The sequence below is a fragment of the Dermacentor variabilis genome, chromosome 1, assembly GCF_050947875.1.
Source record: "Dermacentor variabilis isolate Ectoservices chromosome 1, ASM5094787v1, whole genome shotgun sequence".
In the NCBI taxonomy this organism is placed as follows: domain Eukaryota; kingdom Metazoa; phylum Arthropoda; class Arachnida; order Ixodida; family Ixodidae; genus Dermacentor; species Dermacentor variabilis.
The window spans coordinates 111,971,965-111,991,270 of NC_134568.1; the positions used below are offsets into that span (position 1 = coordinate 111,971,965).

At 41.9% G+C, this 19,306-nt stretch overlaps 1 protein-coding gene across 5 annotated transcripts in view; it reads right to left on the minus strand.

Moving 5' to 3' along the window:
- The window catches only part of LOC142582953 (lysine-specific demethylase 8-like), a 110,245-nt gene that overhangs the window by 39,436 nt on the left and 51,503 nt on the right, over positions 1-19,306 (minus strand). For 4 of the 5 annotated variants that reach the window (XM_075693153.1, XM_075693142.1, XM_075693116.1 and 1 more), the window contains 2 exons: positions 13,064-13,093; positions 12,199-12,334 (listed from right to left, as the gene is read on the minus strand). In XM_075693153.1, the coding sequence (XP_075549268.1) occupies positions 12,199-12,334; positions 13,064-13,093 (166 nt within the window). The remainder of the gene's footprint in view (positions 1-12,198; positions 12,335-13,063; positions 13,094-19,306) is intronic. The other variant, XM_075693126.1, reaches the window with a different exon arrangement.

Here is a 19,306-nt window from a genome sequence, read left to right on the forward strand (position 1 = left end):
TCTTTGAAATATCAGTGGTTGCACATCCTGAACCACCGCTTCTGAGAGAGGTGTGCAAACTTCTGCTATGGTCATGACATCACTAGCACTTAAATTTTATATACTGTTCACCTTTTGATGCTGATTTGTCCAATAACAATAGTAGCACTTCCTGTTAGCTTCTCAAGATGTGGTTAACCTGTTGACGTCTAAATGAAAGCACAACAGTTTGTTGCTTGTGCTGTATTGATATATCTGTCAGGAGAATAATCAAAATGTATATGCCAACGGTAAAGCATAAAAGGGACAGGAAGGACATTTATCTACGTGTAGGTAAAATTGTAACAATTATCATCATAACTGTACCTGAGCTGGGTTTGACAAAAAGCAGGATAAAGCTATGGTACTATACAGGGTGATCATTTTTAAGCTTTATAGGATTTTTAAAAATGCCTCGTTGCAGATAACATAATTCTAGCCCTTGAGCAGGATTATTCAGAGAGGCAAACATTACTTTCACAAGATACCGAAACACATATTAAGCTAATTAACAAAAAATCACTAATTATTGTTTAAATAAATTACTTTAATGCACACATTACAATTTACAAATCATAGCTGGCGAGTTTGCATGGTGTATCCACTGGGAATGAATTTCCAGAATTAAGCCAGTTTGGTGATATGCGCCATCAAACTTGCCCGAAAAATTCACTGTTCTTCCACTTATTTTTTTAACAAAATGCTCATTTATGTGCCAAAGCACAAAAGTAATTAACGCCCATGTATTTTGTTCCACACTTCAGGAAATCTTATCTCGAAACTGGTGTCATCCTGAAAATTCAAGTGGATATGTCTTGCAAGCTCACCAGCTACAATTAGTAAATTGCAATATGTGCCGTAAAGTAATCAGGAAGATAATTAATGTATGTTTGTTAATTAATTGATTAAGTGTTTTGAATTCTCATGCTAGTAATGTCCACCTCTTCGAATAATCCATCTCAAAGACAAGAATTATGCCATCTGCCACAGGCGATCTTTAAAACTTCCATAAAACTTAATGGTCATCACCCTGTATGACTTTCTTGACACATTAGCAGTTCACAGAATTTCTTGGTTTACGTGCCCATAACAAAAAGAAAAAAAATTTTATCTTCTCACCACAGTTAATATGTTACTGCATGATTTAATTTCCCAGAAAGCATGTTCTACACTTTACAAATCTTCAACTGCAAATTTTCACCTGTATAACTATGAGAAAAAACACTCGTAGATGACGAGGCAAAGCCTCAGTGCTCGTAACATGGAGAGCCAGCTATGGATTGCCAGTAACATCTCCGCAACACTATTTCTGGAGCACTATGTGCACTGAAATCCTGCAGTAATAACATGCACTCTACTTCCCCTTCTGACAGCAGACTACTGTCAGATATCTGGAACCGAGGAGCCCTGCAGTGTTACCAGCCTTGGTCACCACGTCAACATCAAGAGAGGCTTTGTCCCACAAGCAAAACCTAAATACCTTGGCAGTAATCAATCAAATCAACAGCAAATATCTCAGCAACCTTCAGTTTGCACATGACATTGTCCTGTTCAGAAACCCCGGGGGTAAAGTACAACAAATGATTGAGGACTTTAAAGGGCCCCTCTTACCAGGCCCCATAGGACATTTTAGTTATACACTGGAAGTTGTTACTTGTCCTCTCGGGAGTGTTCAGCCGCAAAAATTTTTCAAATCGGCTCATTAATAGCAGAGATAGAAATATTTCAGTGCCACGAACCCATGATTTCAGGAGGCGAGCTCCACTGCCAAGCAAGAAACTATCTCCACTTGCCCCATCTAGCCTCCACAAGCAGAATTCCTTTCCTGCGATCTCCCATACCAGACCTCGAGGATCACGTGATGAATACTTCACGTGCCCCACTTTCCTTCTTTTTTTTTTTCTCCTTGCTTTTTTTCGGCGCGGAGCACTTCCGCTGACGGCGTCCCGCATGAACTGTTGTGATTGTCTTGTTTCGCGCAGCGCACAATTTTGCGCGCTGTGCACGAGGACACCTGACTAGCAGTATAAGCCAGTGCTACACGAATACACACAAGTGGATCACAGAGCATGATCCAGAGCTGGAACATGGTAGAAAATTACGTAGTTTCGGTGCATGCACGCGCGACTGAATGACGTGGGAACAAGCAGACGAAACAGAAGTGCATCTCTCTTGCTGCGGTTTGTGTGTTTTATTATTTCTCTAAGCTTTAATTTGTTTATTCAAGCAACATATTACACAAATAATAGATGCTGCCTTGAATAATTCTCGAAGTCACGTGTCACCACGAGCGACGTCACACCGTCACACTGCAAACATGTGTAAATCATCCTCTGGCTTGGAGTGCGGTGAGCAAAAGGGAAAACGGCGTTCGGTGCGAATTTCAAATCTTTCCGCAGTGCATAGCGATGTAATACTTTGCAGACACGATCGTTAACGCACAATGTATGCTCTGAGCTTGTCAGCTCAAAATGGCCAGACCTGGTGAGGGGACCTTTAACCGAGAAAGTGTGAAGGTGGGGTTGAAGATAATTATTCATAAAACAAAAGTAATGTTCAATAGCTTGGCAAGTGAACAAGAACTCAAGATTGCCAGTCAGCCTCTAGAGTCTGTACAGGAGCATGTTTATCTAGGTCAATTACTCATAGGGGACCCTGATCATGAGACAGAAATTTACAGAATAGTAAAAATTGGTTGGAGTGCATACGGCAGGCATTACCAAATCCCGACTGGGAGCTTTACAACTGCTGTTGAAAAGTGTATAATCATTGTACTCTACCGGTGCTAACATACAGGGCAGAAACTTGGAGGTCAACAAAGAAGCTCGAGAACAAGTGAAGGACCGCGCAAAAAGCGATGGAACGAAAAAGCGCTATAGAAATTATGATAATTGTGTACTAATGCATAAGCATTCCTTGGCTCAGCTGTCACTTCGCTTTTGCTTACTTGCTTTCGTAACTTATGCATGTCGACCAATCGCTGTAGACAATTCTAAGAATTTCTGTAGAATTTTTGCTGCTTATCATGTCTATCCCGCTAAGACAATATCATAATGTTCCAAACACAATTCCATTCCATACAATCACAGGATTACAATCTTCTTTTATTGCTGCATTCTGCAGGATAGTAGTTTTGTGAATCAGACAAGCTGCATTTCTTCTACAGAGGCTGGGAGCCTACTTCTCTTTCACTTTGAATGTCTCGCTGTTCTTGTGTCGTTGTAGCTGCTTGTTCTTCATCTCCGTCAACTTCCTCCTTTCTCTTCTGTGCTGGTTTGAGTACACAGTATTTCTTTATTTTATTTTACTTCATCTTTATATTATGACATCACCTTAACGTCACCAATTTTTTAAGACTATCAATCATCTATTACGCTATTACCACATCTACCAATCAACTATTCTATGATTTTTTTTATACTCCGCTTAGAAATCCCAAAGCTGGCTTCTTTACATTCAGATCAGTAATGCGGAAAAGTAAGCTTTCAAGGGAACATGACGAGAATAGTTTTTTTCTCCTTTATTTATTTTTCGATTTCCATTCTTTATCGATTCTAGAGCTACCACTCATCTACATTTACACTATTATAACAATTAAATGTATTAATTTCACTAATTATGCATTTATTTTGCCGATAAATAGTGTGACATTTAGTGCATTACGGACAGATTTTGCTGGGGTGCTCACCAGAGAATCTTTACGCATTAAAATGTTAGGTGTAACATTGAGAGACAGGAAGAGAGCAGTGTGGATGAGAGAGCAAACAGGGATAGCCGATATTCGAGTTCACATAAGCAGAAAAATATGCAGCTGGGCATGCCATGTAATGCATAGGATAGCTAACCGGTGGGCCATTAGATTTACAGAAAGGGTGCCAAGGGAAGGGAAGCACAGTCGAGGATGGCAGAAAATTGAATGGGGTGATGAAATGAGGAGATCTGCAAGCACAAGTCGGAATCATATAGTGCAAGATGGGAATAACTGGAGATCCGTGGGAGAGGTCTACGTTCTGCAGTAGACATACAAATAGGCTGCTGCTGATGACGATAAACCAACTAAAATTTAAAGAAAAAAAAATGAAAAGGCAGCACTAGCAATCTTTGGTTGCCTACGTGAGCTATCAATGAAGTCAAGTCATACCAAGGATTGATGCAGCAGCAATGAAGCAGAGCCCACCAACGTTAAGGCTGTGTTCGCAGAATTCGTTGCAATAAAAGACAATGTCCTCGCGTGCAATCCACAAAGTGTAATGAAAACTGCTGGAAACGCAGGGGGTGAACATTTTGGAAGCAATGCTGATAAGGAATACAGTGACCCCAGGAGCTACTTTCACACATTTCACTGCGCTAAGCGCTGAAAACATTTTCCTTTGCTTACTTTTATACACCAAGTTTTAAGCGCTGTTCAAATTCACCGAAAATATATCGTGTACCTAGGAGCGTTCAAGGCCGCGTGCCTGAGATGTGGGAAACACGATGTTGGGACCGTTGTGAATTGACACTATATCGTGCAACCTATGACGATCGGCAAAACCCGCAGAGGGCGGATAAATCAACGGATCTCTTAGGCATGAAAGCTTTACAAAAAGGGCTTTGCAATACGCTACTGACATACTTGGCACCTACTTTCTAGTGACAACACTATAAAATATAATGCGGACAAATTCCTAACAACTGCACATGCCGCGATTCTCTCTTTATAAGCCTACATCGCTTATAGAAGTTATAGTTATAGAAGCTAGCTTATACAGATCTTGTAAATGTATTCGGGGAACCTAATACGTGAATAGATGTTAGCACTGCCCACTCCATACCACTACAATGTTCAAGAATTTATCCACAGCAACTTGTCAGTTGGCGTGCTGCCAAAACGGGCTTTCTTTGATGATGCAAAATGTCCGCACAAAAGGAACAGAGAAAAGTGACGAGAAGGTATTTACAGTATTCATGCAAAGAATAAGGAAAAAGCAAATAGCAATACCACCACTTGTCAGGTTAACATACAGATCTTCATCTAGTCAGAACGATCATATTTGCATCCATTCCTTTCGTTTACATTTGCAGTTATTCCTTCTAACGTACTTTTGTTTGTATTCCTGGGAATTGTATTGTATTGTAGCGCGGTGGTAGCAGGGCCACCTATTGCTTCCACGCGCGAAATGTACAAACCATGTCAATCGACGGACCTCTTAGGCATGTAGGGCCCTCTGCGCTGTACTATTTGGCGATAAGGTAGCCTCACCGCCTGCGGGATTATCTGACTGAGCTATGTTGAATACTCAGTTGCGATAGCAGAAAGTTCGAATCCTCTTTTTCTTTTTTTTCTTTTTATTAACATCTAACAATGGTGCGACTGACTTCGACGTCCTGCAGTGCACTACATCTGCAGGCCTGGAGTGACGCCTGACACCGGCAAAAGATGCCGAGAGCGAGTGGGGCTATACTAATCCAGGTACAACCAAATAAGGAAGGCCCACTAAGCTTGAGCAAAGACACTCCCTCACCAGAACAGGAACTGGCCTCCCTGGTGCAGTATTCGGCCACTACCTCCCAGATGATTCCTACAATTAACTCAGTCCCCAGCAGCTGCGGAGCACCTGACCAAGGCGGCGGTCAGACCTGTAACGCAGCAGAGGTTGCTAAGCATCTCTGGGTCCGGACAGGCCGCCAGTGGAAAGTGACCCTGCCAACCTTTAAAGCCAAACTCTGTCAAGTGAGGCTAGCTTAGCAGGACTCTTTCAGGAACTATCAGTCATTGTTTGGGATATTATTGGGTTTAATGAGATTAGAAAAACTGGTGAGGCTTATACATTACTGAATAACAGCCATGTCCTCTGCTATTGTGGTCTCCAAGATAAGAAGTTATGGGGTGGGACTGCTAATCCACAAGGACATAGCGGGCAACATTGACGAATTCTACAGCATTCATGAGAGGGTAGCAGTAGTCGTAATCAAACTTAATAACAGGTATAGATTAAAGGTTGTACAAGCCTACGCTCCTACATCCAGTCAAGATGGTGAGGAAGTAGATCAGTTTTATGAAGATGTTGAATTAGCGATGAGAAAAGTGCAAACTCAGTATACTGTAGTAATGGGCGACTTCAGTGCAAAAGTGTGGAAAAAGTAGGCTGGTGAACAAGCAATATGCAACTACGACGTCGATTCTCGGATCGCTAGAGGAGAGATGCTGGTAGAATTCGCAGAAATGAATAAGCTAAGAATAATGCACACATATTTCAAGAAGCGTAGCAACATAAAGTGGACCTGGAAAAGCCCTAATGGTGAAACAAGAAACGAAATTGATTTCATACTTTCTGCCGATCCCAGCATAGTGCAGGATGTAGAAATGATAGGTAGGGTAAAGTGCAGTGATCATAGGTTAGTGAGGGCTAGGATTCATCTCCATTTGAAGAGAGAAAGAGAACAATTCGTCAAGAAGAAACAGGTCAACCTAGAGGCAGTAAGGGTAAAAGAGGACAATATCAGGCTGGTACTTGCAAACAAATATGCAGCCTAAGAACAGAGAGGTGATGATGACATAGAGCTAATGAATGAAACCGTAACTAGGCTGGCTTCAGAGGCAGCAATTGAAGTGGGAGGCAAGGCACCAAGGCAACCAGTAGGCAAGCTCTCCCTAGTAACAAAGGATGTAACAAAGAAACAACAAAAAATGAAAGTGTCCAACTCAAGAGATAAGATAGGAACTGATCAACAAGGCGAAAATAAGTGATATCTGAAATTATAACGTGAGAAATACTGAAGAAGCCGTAAGAAATGGACGCAGCCTGAAATCAGTGAGAAAGAAACTTGGCATAGGACAAACCAAGATGTATGCACTGAAAGATAAGCAGGGTAATATCATCAGCAATCTCACAGATATAGTAAAAGCAGCGGAAGAATTCTATACTGATCTGTACTGTACCCAGAGGAATCAGGATACCTTAATTAGAAACAGTAATGAACAGGATACAGAAACTTCTCCTATATCTAGCGATGAGGTCAGAAGGGCCTTGCAAGACATGAAACGAGGAAGAGTGGCAGGAGAAGATGGAATAACAGTCGATTTAATCAAGGATGGAGGAGACATAATGCTTGAAAAACTTGCGGCGCTTTATACACGAAGTGTCTATCGACTGCAAGGGTCACAGAAAACTGGAAGAATGCAAACATTATACTAATCTACAAAAATGAAGACAAAGAACTGAAAAATTATACGGCCAATTGGCTTACTCCCAGTACATATAAAATATTCACCAAGATAATCTCCAATAGAATAAGGGCAACACTGGACTTTATTCAACCAAGGGAACCGGCAGGTTTCAGGAAGGGATACACTACAATGGATCACATCCATGTCATCAATCAGGTTATCGAGAAATCTGCAGAGTGCAATCAGCCTCTATATATGGCTTTCATAGATTACGAAAACGCATTCAGTAGAGATACCAGCAGTCATAGAGCCATTACGTAATCAAGGAGTACAGACCGCTTACGTAAATATCCTGGAAAATATCTACTAAGATTCCGCAGCTACCTTAATTCTCCACAAGAGAAGCAGAAAGATACCTATAAGGAAAGAGGTCAGACAAGGAGACAGGGTCTCTCCAATGCTATTCACTGTGTGCTTGGAAGAAATATTCAAACTATTAAACTGGGAAGGCTTAGGAGTGAGGATCGACGGAGAATACCTCAGCAACCTTCGGTTTGCCGATGGCATTGTTTTATACAGCAACACTACAGACGAGTTACAACAAATGATTGAGGACCTTGACAGAGAGAGTGTAAGAGTTGGGTTGAAGATTAATATGCGGAAGACAAAGATAATTATAAATAGCCAGGCAAAGGAACAAGAGTTCAGGATCGCTAGTCAGCCTCTAGAGTCTGAGAAGGAGTATGTTTACCTAGGTCAATTAATCACAGGGAACCCCGATCATGAGAAGGAAATTCATAGAAGAATAAAAATGGGTTGGATCGCATACAGCAGACATTGTCAGCTCCTGACTGAAAGCTTACCATTATCATTGAAAAGGAAGGTGTACAATCATAGCATTTTACTGGTGCTGGAATAAGGAGCAGACACTTAGAGACTGGCAAAAAAAGCTCAAAAACAAGTTAAGGACCGCACAAGGAGCGATGGAACGAAGAATACTAGGCATAACCTTGAGAGACAGAAAGAGAGCGGTTGGGATCAGAGAGCAAACGGGCATAGCCGATATTCTAAATGACATTAAGAGAAAGAAATGACGCTGGGCAGGTTATGTAATATGCAGGTTAGATAACCGTTGGACCATTAGGGCTACAGAATGGGTACCAAGAGAAGGGAAGTGAAGTAGAGGAAGGCAGAAGACTAGGTGGTGCGATGGAATTAGAAAATTCGCAAGTGCTAGTTGGAATCGGCTTGCGCAGGACAGAGGTAATTGGAGATCACAGGGAGAGGCTTTCGTCCTGCAGTGGACATAAAATAGGCTGATGATGATGATTGGAAGCAATGCTTTATTCCACATTAATAACAGTAGCAATGTTGGAGAGGATTTATAAAAGGCCATAATTTTTTTCATGAAGTCATGAGTTAGCAGAACATGACTAACATTTTGAGCAAAAGAAGACATTGCTGCATATCAATGTACTTGATCCTTGGTCATTTTTTTTATCAGTGAGCTCGAAGTACATTTTGTTTTTTTGTTGCAATATGTTATTATTTTCTCACTTTTTTCCCAAGTGGCATCAACAGTTATAGGGGCCATGGCACTTCAGTGACATGCTCATGGAAGGAAGGTCATTGAAGCGATAAAGTTACTATAACTATATCAAACCAACGAGCTCAAAGCCAGTACAACTCAGCATCAAGATTTGGCAGTGCTTCTTTTTGAAAAGAGGAAAAAATGCAAGTGCTATCACCTATATAATGTAGAACACTAATAAAACGTCTAACATTTTATAAATCATTGACAAAAAGAATGCACTCATTTTTTTGCTGGAGAAAGATTCAGCTACAAATGCTCTCAACTCTCAGTGTGACCATTTTCCTTTGAACCCTGCCTCAAAATCTGCTTCTAAACTTGCTTTGGAAATCATCCATCACACATGACAGAGAAATGACTCATCTGTGCTGGTGGCTTGATGTAATCAGTAATCAAAGTGCATCAAATCACTGTTGCAGCAAGTTATAACAGCCACAATGGATACAAGAGCTAGAGACAGGGTAACCTTCACTACAAGCTAAGAAGAAAAAAATGTTTTTTTTCAATTGAAAAATCTGTCGAGATTGACAACCAAGGACAAAGTAGCTTAGTATCTATCCATGTTGCTAAGTCTAAGTGCCCACCAGCAGAGCTGTCAAATCATGGCTTGCATGAGCATCATGTGAAAAATGTAAGCACTTGGTGCCAAAGCTCAATCTCTCATCCTCGCTACTCAGCTGCAGTTAGGAAACCAACAGTAATCCCCCATTCAGAGGCTAAATGGCAGCAATGAAGGCATGAAGGTGAAGTAGAATTAAGAACACACTGCTTGTGGTTGCATCATCAGCTGTTTGACTGAAAAGAAAATCACTACACAACTTGTTTAGCTTTGAGTGCAACACATTTGACTTTGTAATATCAATACAATTTATTGTCAGTGATACATGACTGCAGTAGCCAAGACTCCCTATGCTGCATTTAATATGCCTTTTAGAGAGAGAGAGAAAGTATTTAGTGCTTTAAACTATCAGTGCACAGAAAGGCTAGCAATTCTTACACGTCTCCATTAGCAATGCAACTCACAGTAAGTCATTGTGTACAAATCATGTGAATCGTAACTGTGTCAGTGAAGAAGGCTGCTGCTCCAGACTTTGTAGTGGAAGGAAAGGAAAACAAGAAAAAATGAACCCCAAACAGCACCAATAATGTGGTGCCATTCAGTCAGTTGAAACAACTCTATCATCCCAGCCAAACTGCTACGATACTCATCTATTTACCAAATTCTACTTCAATACCTGCCGTCTGCTTGGGTTTTGCAATTCTCAGTCGAGGTTTTCTTTTTTTTTTTAACAGATGATATCACGTTATGGACAAGGGCATCAAACACTGGAACATAAGAAACATGCCTACAGGAAGCAGTAGATACCATCGATAGCTACTTGCACAGATGCGGCCTTCGGTGTGCTCCCGCGAAGTCGGAACACCTCGTCCTCAAGTCAAGAACGAGGGGCAGACCACCCGGCTACGATGAACCCGATCCCAACGTCACCCTCAATGGAACGCCCACTCCAAAAGTGGAAACCCTATGAGTTCTAGGGCTACACATACATAAAGACGGGTCTGGGGCGGCCACCCTCCCGCGACTACAGCGAACACTATCACAGTCCACGCATCTCGTCAGGAGAGTTGCAAGCCATAGAAGCGGACTTAAAGAACAAGACACGGTACGCGTGATGCAAGCACTCACTCCTCACCAGTCGAATGACATACGGCATGCCCTACCTCGCAATGAAGAATGCAGAGGTAGAAAAAATTAACATTCAAATATGCAAAGCCATCTAAATCGCCCTGGGCCTACCATCTACGGCTTCGACTATGAGACTTCTCAAGATGGGCGTACACAACACCTGGCAAGAACTAGCTGAAGCTCATAAAGCCAGTCAATTAGAATGACTGACGCTCACGCCCACTGGAAGACCAGTGCTGCAATGGCTGAGCTACGGTGAAACCTTTATAGCCACCACGGACCGAAAAGAAAGAATTCCTTCAAACCTCCAGGAATCCCTGAGCATAGCCCCAATTCCACGCAACATGCACCCCACGTACCACAAGGAAAGAAGATAAGCCCGAGTGGATGCTCTACGGCGATGACACAGGTAAGATCCGGATGCCGGATACACCGATGCAGCCAAATACCCACAAAGAAACGCTTATGCCCTGAGCGTCGTAGACTCTCAGGGCAGAGAGCTAGCGTCTGCCACAGTCTGTGCACAAAACCCCGAGACTGCAGAAGAGACAGCGATCGCCCTAGCAACTACCACGTGCATGGACGCAGCTGTCATCTTCTCCGATTGTGAAGCAGCTGTCAGGAATTACGCTAAGGGTCGTGTGCCGACAGAAGCACTGAAGATATTGAAACACTGCAGTACTCCCATATCCCCTACACCTGCGTGACATGGGTTCCTGGGCACGAGGGGCTGGAGGGGAACGAAGCGGCACACGCCGCGGCCCGAGGCCACACCTGCCGGGCTAACCCTTCCTACTCTCAAGACGCCCGCTCTGCGTCAGCGGAGGCAGAGACCGTACCCATCACATACTCAGGGATCCTTCAACATCACAGGCTGGAACACAGGGTGTACCCACCACGTCACCGAAAGCTCAACAAAGAAGAAAGCACTACACTCAGAAGACTACAAAGTAATACTTACATCCACGGAATCCTCATGCATAGACTCTACCCAACGCTACAAGGATCATCATCATCAGCAGCAGCAGCAGCAGCAGCCTGGTTACGCCCACTGCAGGGCAAAGGCCTCTCCCATACTTCTCCAACTACCCTGGTCATGTACTAATTGTGGCCATGTTGTCCCTGCAAACTTCTTAATCTCATCCGCCAACCTAACTTTCTGCCGCCCTCTGCTACGCTTCCCTTCCCTTGGAATCCATTCCGTAACTCTCAATGACCATCGGTTATCTTCCCTCCTCATTATGTGTCCTGTACATGCCCATTTCTTTTTCTTGATTTCAACTAAGATTTCATTAACTCGCGTTTGTTCCACTAACTACAAGCTACTAACTACTAACTCGCTACAAGGATACCACTGCCCAATGTGCAGCGTACCAGACACCTTAGCGCACCTGATCCTCGAATGTCCATGGCATCTAGACAAAGACGCATTGCCTTCCCCGAGAGACTGTTGTAACGCCAAACAAGAAAGCGAAGACCTCATAGACATGTGGGAGGCCAAGCTCGTCTCCGAGGACCTGGAACAACAACAATGCCTCGTCGCCAGGGCCAAGGAGGCAGCGAAGGTGAGAGGTTTCTTGGAATGAGGAGACCTCCCACCAAGAGTAGAACCGGGGCTTACCCCGGTATACTGTTTCGAAAATAAAAGTTTATTCCTCTTCCTAGAAAACGCCATGCCTGCACAAACTCCTCTGCACTTTCACTAACTGCTGCATTCTAAAAGTATACACGGGGAAACATTCCAGCTATTACCTTTTCTTTCAGAATGTAGGTGCAGACAAAAGATGCCAGTGTCATGAGCTCTTGCGACCAGTCCTCATCAGTGTACTTGCTCCCTAGCTCCACAGGCACTATGCGGCCACCTGCAATAGTCACAAGGTACCTTATGCTAAAAAAGAGAGAAGAAAGAAAAACAGGTAGGAAAGGGCTTAGTGAAGCCTCCGACCAGTACAAAAGTTTTTAGTACCTGTGGAATTCGAAAGCAAGTTCAAAAATCACAGGTTTTAACCACAGTGTAGAATTCTGACTTAGGCTGACACAGTCACAACTCTAAAGAAAGAGCTGACAATATTTCAATATTATACATCACCACTACACCACTCAAATTCATGAAGGCGAAAGCCTTAAGTGGCTTGCTGCAATAGCTCATACCCGAAAAAAGCGGCGCCTAGTTGAGTGGTTCAAAAAATATGATCATCAAGTCGAGTGATTTAAAAAAAGTTGACGAGTGGTACAAAAGAATCAGTGCCCTTCCACTCTGTGAAGAAGGATGACCAGCGAAGCTGTGTATGTGGTCCCCTTAATGGCAAACTGCACCTCCGCCACGGGTGGCCCCGGTATTGCATTATCTTCGAGATTGGCCCACGTATGGGGAGTTTAAAGCTTGCTTCACCTCTGCCGCTGGTCGGCCCAATATTGCACTATTGTCAGGATCAGCCCATGTATGAGTAGTGCTTAACGCCTGCTTCACCTCCACCGTGGGTCGGCTCGGTATTGCACTATCTTCCGCATCGGCCCATGTATGAAAAATTGTTGGTCTACGTGCAGATGCAATCCATCAGGTCCCAGCCATAGACAACTTCGCTGTAGAAATATCATCATCAGTAATGGCTCATACCTGAAAAAGATAATCTGGAATGGCTCATACCTGGGTAAGCAAGAAAAGATGCAATGGATGAATATGAATGAAGACACGAAAGAAAAAAAAGAATGAAGGAAAGACAGAAAGGAAACATCAACATCAGGAACGGCTCATACCTCCGTAAGCAAGCAAAGATCCAATGGCTAAATATGAAAGAAACGGAAAAAAAATAAAGAACGAAAGAAGGAACAAATGAATGAACTAACAAAGAAAGAAAAAGCGAAAGAAAGAATGAGAAAAGACGGAGAAAAAGAAAGAAAGAAAGAACGAAATAACCTTTAGATAGTGCATTAGGCACTCGCATGTGTCATTGAGGAAATCAACCTACAGCGCAATATGTTTACTTCACACTGCTGCTCGTTATGTCTTGCAAGAAGTCTGACCACTCCGATCGGATAACTTAATGCACTACCACGTGTGCAGCAGGCTTTTGCCTTCACACGTTACAGGAGTGTAACATGCTACCGATTTTTTGGAAACATTTTGCAATTTCATAGATAAAATATGCCGCAATGACAATGTCTTAATATGGAGCTGCCAAAATGTCCAAAAACTAGCATAATAAAAAAATCCTGTCTTTCATTCAAAATGGAATGCTGAATGAGTTATTCAATAGCTGTTCTCACAGAAATTGTATGCTTCTTAATAAGGCTTTAGCAGTAGATAATTTGATTTCATTTTAGATAGAAGAAAATGATATTAGTGTGTAAGAATATACATTAGAAAGCATATCTCAGTCCAACCAAGAAATATGTATTATGCCTGCTTGGAGGAAAATGCAAAAGGCAACACTGTTCATTAACTTCATTTCATAGTATCAGCAAGAAGACAAAAAGCAGCAAGAATGGCAAGAGAAGCAGCTTCTGCAAGATCATAGCTCAATGTGAATAGGAAGATGTCCTCACAGATGCATGCAACCTTTCAGGAAACGCACTTCAAATACTACTTCAGCAGTCAATGTTTTTACAAACACCCACTGCTCATGCATTGTTGCTTATTGTGGCGAAAATATTGCCCATATTTTTCTGTACCTATCATGAGCAAAAGTTCTGCATAAGTCCTCCAGTTCTCCAGTTTTCCCTTTTGCACAAATCAAGTTGCCCACTTCCCTGCAGCAACATTGGCACAACAAACCTTTGGCAAAGTCATACATCACAACATCCTTACACACCACACGCACTGTTCCCTACTCTCCGATCCACTGGTGCTACACATTTGAAATCTCATGCGATACACATCTGAAATTCTACGTGCTGTTCTATACTGAGCTGCTAGCATCACATTCTGTCTCAGTGCTGTGCCTGATCAGAGACACAGCACTGAGACAGAATTATGTCAACTTAGTATATTTGCATTAATTCTAATTACCTTAGCATGTCTGACAACATCTCTAATATCACCTTCAGTCTTTACATTATATCTGTGCAATATTTCAGCTGGCTACTCTAATTCCCCAATTATGCTATTTATAGCAACTGTTTAAAATCGTTGAGCTAGTTGTGGAGGCTCTTTGGATGCCCACACGAGACAGATGCAGAGAAGGACATAACAGCTACAGCGCAAAAGTCATATCACCTGCTAACACAATAAAAGTTAGCAGACTAAGTGAATAGTTTACTGTTCATCATCATCATCATCATCATCATCATCATCATCATCCGCCTATTTTATGTCCACTGTAGGACGAAGGCCTCCCTGCGATCTCCAATTACCCCTGTCCTGCGCCAACCGATTCCAACTAGCGCCCGCGAATTTCCTAATTTCGTCGCTCCATCTGGTCTTCTGTCGTCCTTGATTGTGTTTCCCTACTCTCGGTACCCATTCTGTAACCCTTATGGTCCAATGGTTATCTAACCGGCACACTACATGACCTGCACAGCTCCATTTTTGCTCTTGATGTCAATTAGAATATCGTCTATACCCATTTGCTCTCTGATCCCAAACCGCTCTCTTTCTGTCTCTTAACGTTATGCCTAGCAATCTTCGTTCCATCGCTCTTTACGTGATCCTTAACTTGTTCTCAAGCTTCTTTGTCAGTCTCCAAGTCTCTGCCCCATATGTCAGCACTGGTAAAATGCACTGATTTTACACCTTCCTTTTCAATGATAATGGTAAGCTTCCAGTCAGGAGCTCACAATGTCTGCCGTATGCGATCCAACCCATTTTTATTCTTTTGTTAATTTCCTTCTCATGATCAGGGTTCCCTGTGATTAATTTACCTAGGTAAACATGCTCCTTCACAGACTCTAGAGGTCGACTGGCGATCCTGAACTCTCGTTCCCTTGCCAAGCTATTGATCATTATCTTTGTCTTCTGCATATTAATCTTCCACCCCACTCTTACACTCTCTCTGTTAAGGTCCTCAATCATTTGTTGTAACTCGTCTGCAGTGTTGCTGAATAGAACAATGTCATCGGCAAACCGAAGGTTGCTGAGATATTCGCCATCGATCTTTACTGCTAAGCCTTCCCAGTATAATAGCTTGAATACTTCTTCCAAGCATGTAGTGAATAGCATTGGAGAGATTGTGTCTCCCTGTCTGACCCCTTTCTTTATAGGTATCTTCCTGCTTTTCTTGTGGAGAATTAAGGTAGCTGTAGAACCTCGGTAGATATTTTGCAAGGTATTTATGCAAGCGTTCTGTACTCCTTCATTACATAACGCCGCTATGAATGTTGGTATCTCTACTGAATCAAATGCCTTTGCGTAATCTATGAAAACCATATAGAGAGGCTTTTTATACTCTGCGGATTTCTCGATAACCTGATTAATGACATGGATATGATCCATTGTAGAGTATCCCTTCCTGAAGCCAGTATGTTCGCTTGGTTGACTAAAGTCCAGTGTTGCCCTTATTCTATTTGAGATTATTTTGGTAAATATTTTATATAATACTGGGAGTAAGCTAATAGGCTTATAATTTTTCAATTCTTTAACGCCCCCCTTTTAGTGGATTAGTATAATGTTTGCATTCTTCCAGTTTTCTGCGACCCTTGCAGTCGATAGACACTTCGTATAAAGAGCCGCAAGCTTTTCAAGCATTATGTCTCCTCCATCTTTGATTAAATCGACTGTTATTCCATCTTCTCCTGCCGCCCTTCCTCGTTTCATGTCTTGCAAGGCCCTTCTGACCTCATCGCTAGTTATAGAAGAAGTTTCTGTATCCTGTTCATTACCGTTTCTTATTAAGGTATCCTGATTCCTCTGGGTACAGTACAGATCAGTATAGAATTCTTCCGCTGCTTTTACTATATCTTCGAGATTGCTGATATTACCCTGCTTATCTTTCAGTGCATACATCTTGGTTTATCCTATGCCAAGTTTCTTTCTCACTGATTTCAGGCTGCATCCATTTCTTACGGCTTCTTCAGTATTTCTCACGTTATAATTTCAAATATCACTTATTTTCACCTTGTTGATCAGTTTCTATCTTATCTCTTGAGTTGGACACTTTCATTCTTTGTTGTTTCTTTATTACGTCCTTGTTACTTGGGAGAGCTTGCCTACTGGTTGCCTTGGTGCCTTGCCTCCCACTTCAATTGCTGCTTCTGAAGCCAGCCTAGTTACGGTTTCATTCATTAGCTCTATGTCATCATCATCTCTCTGTTCTTAGGCTGCACATTTCTTCGCAAGTACCAGCCTGAATTTGTCTGCTTTTACCCTTACTGCCTCTAGGTTGACCTGTTTCTTCTTTACGAATTTTGCTCTTTCTCTCTTCAAATGGAGATGAATCCTAGCCCTCACTAACCTATGATCACTGCACTTTACCCTACCTATCACTTCTACATCCTGCACTATGCTGGCATCAGCAGAAAGTATGAAGTCAAAATTCTAGCAATAACTTACACCAAACCCACTCATGTGTCAAATTCTTCAGAATCAGATCTTTATATTCCTATAGGACAGACAGGGCTACTATGGCACTCTACACACCAGGTAGTTTGTATAATTATCATCACAAACTTGTTACTGCATATGACACAGTTGAGCCCACTTACAATGAACTCCTTTGTAAATACAATTCCATATTTCCAGCATTCACCAACTCTACAATTATTATCAGCCTTTTTTTTTTCTTTTTGCCAGAAATTCAATGTTCATCAGAATTTACTTTCACTAACTTCGCCATTATCCAAAAATTCTGCAGATAAAGACCTCAAATGGTTCTGAAGCATCTGTGATTATCAATGAGATCTAGCAGACTGGCATTGTCAGGCATGAAGACTGCCTCGGTTGGGTCACAACATTGGTTGAGCAGCGAACAAAGGTAACCTTCTAGCATTGCATAAGCCACATGCACAAGTGCGCTTCTTGCTTTAAGTTTTTCTTGAATATCGAGAAAACAAAAGGCAAATTTAAGCTTCATTAGTAGGTCATGCATAGTATCGTATGATAGCAGAACTGCTTTGAGATCCTCACATTTCTTGCCTTGGCCAAATCATGCTTCTAATACCCACCAACCTTTGTCTGAGCGTGTCTTTGGTGTTACTGCTCATCCAAGATTACCAAATGGCATGCCAGTAGTTACGAAAATATTTGAGAGCATCATGAAAAGAAAATTATTGAGAAAGCTCCACAGTCAAAAGAGACTTGAACTTCATGCCTATAGGTATGAGCGAGAATTAAATTCTAGGGTTTAATGTGAATAAACCACAATCTCATTATAAGGCACGCCTTGGTGAGGGACTTGACAATCTGGGGTTCTTTAACATGTACCCAACATATAGTACAAGGGTATTATTGCATTTTGCCCCCATCAAAATGCGGCCACTGCGTCCAGGATTTGATATCACGACCTCGTGCTAGTGAGTGAGAATAATAGGAGCATCCGAGGGCTAAATATTCTGTTGGTTAAAAACCATATGAAGAAAGCAGACAATAAACCCAACCAAGGAAAGCATAGGCGAATATAATTGTTATGTTAACAGAAATGCAGAAAACATAGGAAAGCATAGGGGAATATAATTGTTATGTTTAACAGAAAAGAAAACTGAAAGCGACGAAAATAGAGCTTGCCAAATGTGGCAGCCAAATCCACATTTTTTGCATCACGCAAGTGGTGCTCTACCAATTAAGCTATTGTGGCCACCATCCACCCACTCACTTTCTTTTGCATTTGTGGATGTGTACAAGATTAGCCCTGGGAGTGTTAGTAATGTGGAAGATGTGAATTCGGCTTCCACCTACTGTAAATTGTCTTTATGTCCAATTTCATTTGCTTTTATTCTTATTATTGCTAATTTCAATTGAACACAACAGTTAATTTGCCCTATGCTGTCTCTGGTATCACTGTTTGTTTTCCTCATATGAGATATGCACTGCCAAACTTGTGGTAAATGTGCACTATTGTTCCACTTTCCTTTTTAACAAAACATCATATTATGCATTGAATCAGAAAAGTAACCACTAATGCATTTCCTCGCCCGTTTTTTGAATAAACATCTTGAAACTGGTGTCATTTTGGGGATTCATTTCAAGTGGATACACCTTGTGAACTCACAGGCTACAATTTGTAAACTGCCATATGTACCATAATGTAATTAATGAGAAAGTTAGGAATTGATTTCTAATTAGCTGACTGTGCATTTCAATTTCTTATGTAAGTAATGTCCACCTCTTCGAGTAATCCAGCCCAAGGACTCGAATTGTGCTACCTGCCACAAGCGATATTAAAAAATCTATATAGTCTAAAAAAACACACACCTGGCAAACAAACGTTTTTGACAGAAAAGCATTGCCCATGTTAGCAACATAACAATTCACTTATCAGCATCTGAAGCTTGATCAAAGAAACTTCAGTTCTTTATCAGGATAGTCTAACAGAAGTTGAAGGTGTCACACCACGGTAGTTGAAGGTTTTACACCACGTGCCTAGTCTGGGAATCACTTCAGCTACAAGTCATTCATCCACTTGTTTGATTTTATTTCAGCTGATGACTTCTGCTTCACGAAAAAGTGGCTGACATGTGCACTTGCCCCAGTGTAATGCAAGAAAGCCTGCCTTTCTCCTTTATGGACTAGTGCACAAAAAACACAAGAACATTGGAGCCCACGAAACGCTTGGGTTGTACTGTTTTTGCGTATTTTGTGTGCTAGTCGGCCAATATGAAATACTAGCACCAACACGCCCAAACTTACTAATTATTTCCCTTTTTTACACTGTGTTCTTTGAATCTTGCGTTAATATATCTGCCAGTTTGTCCCACGTGCCATTTGCCA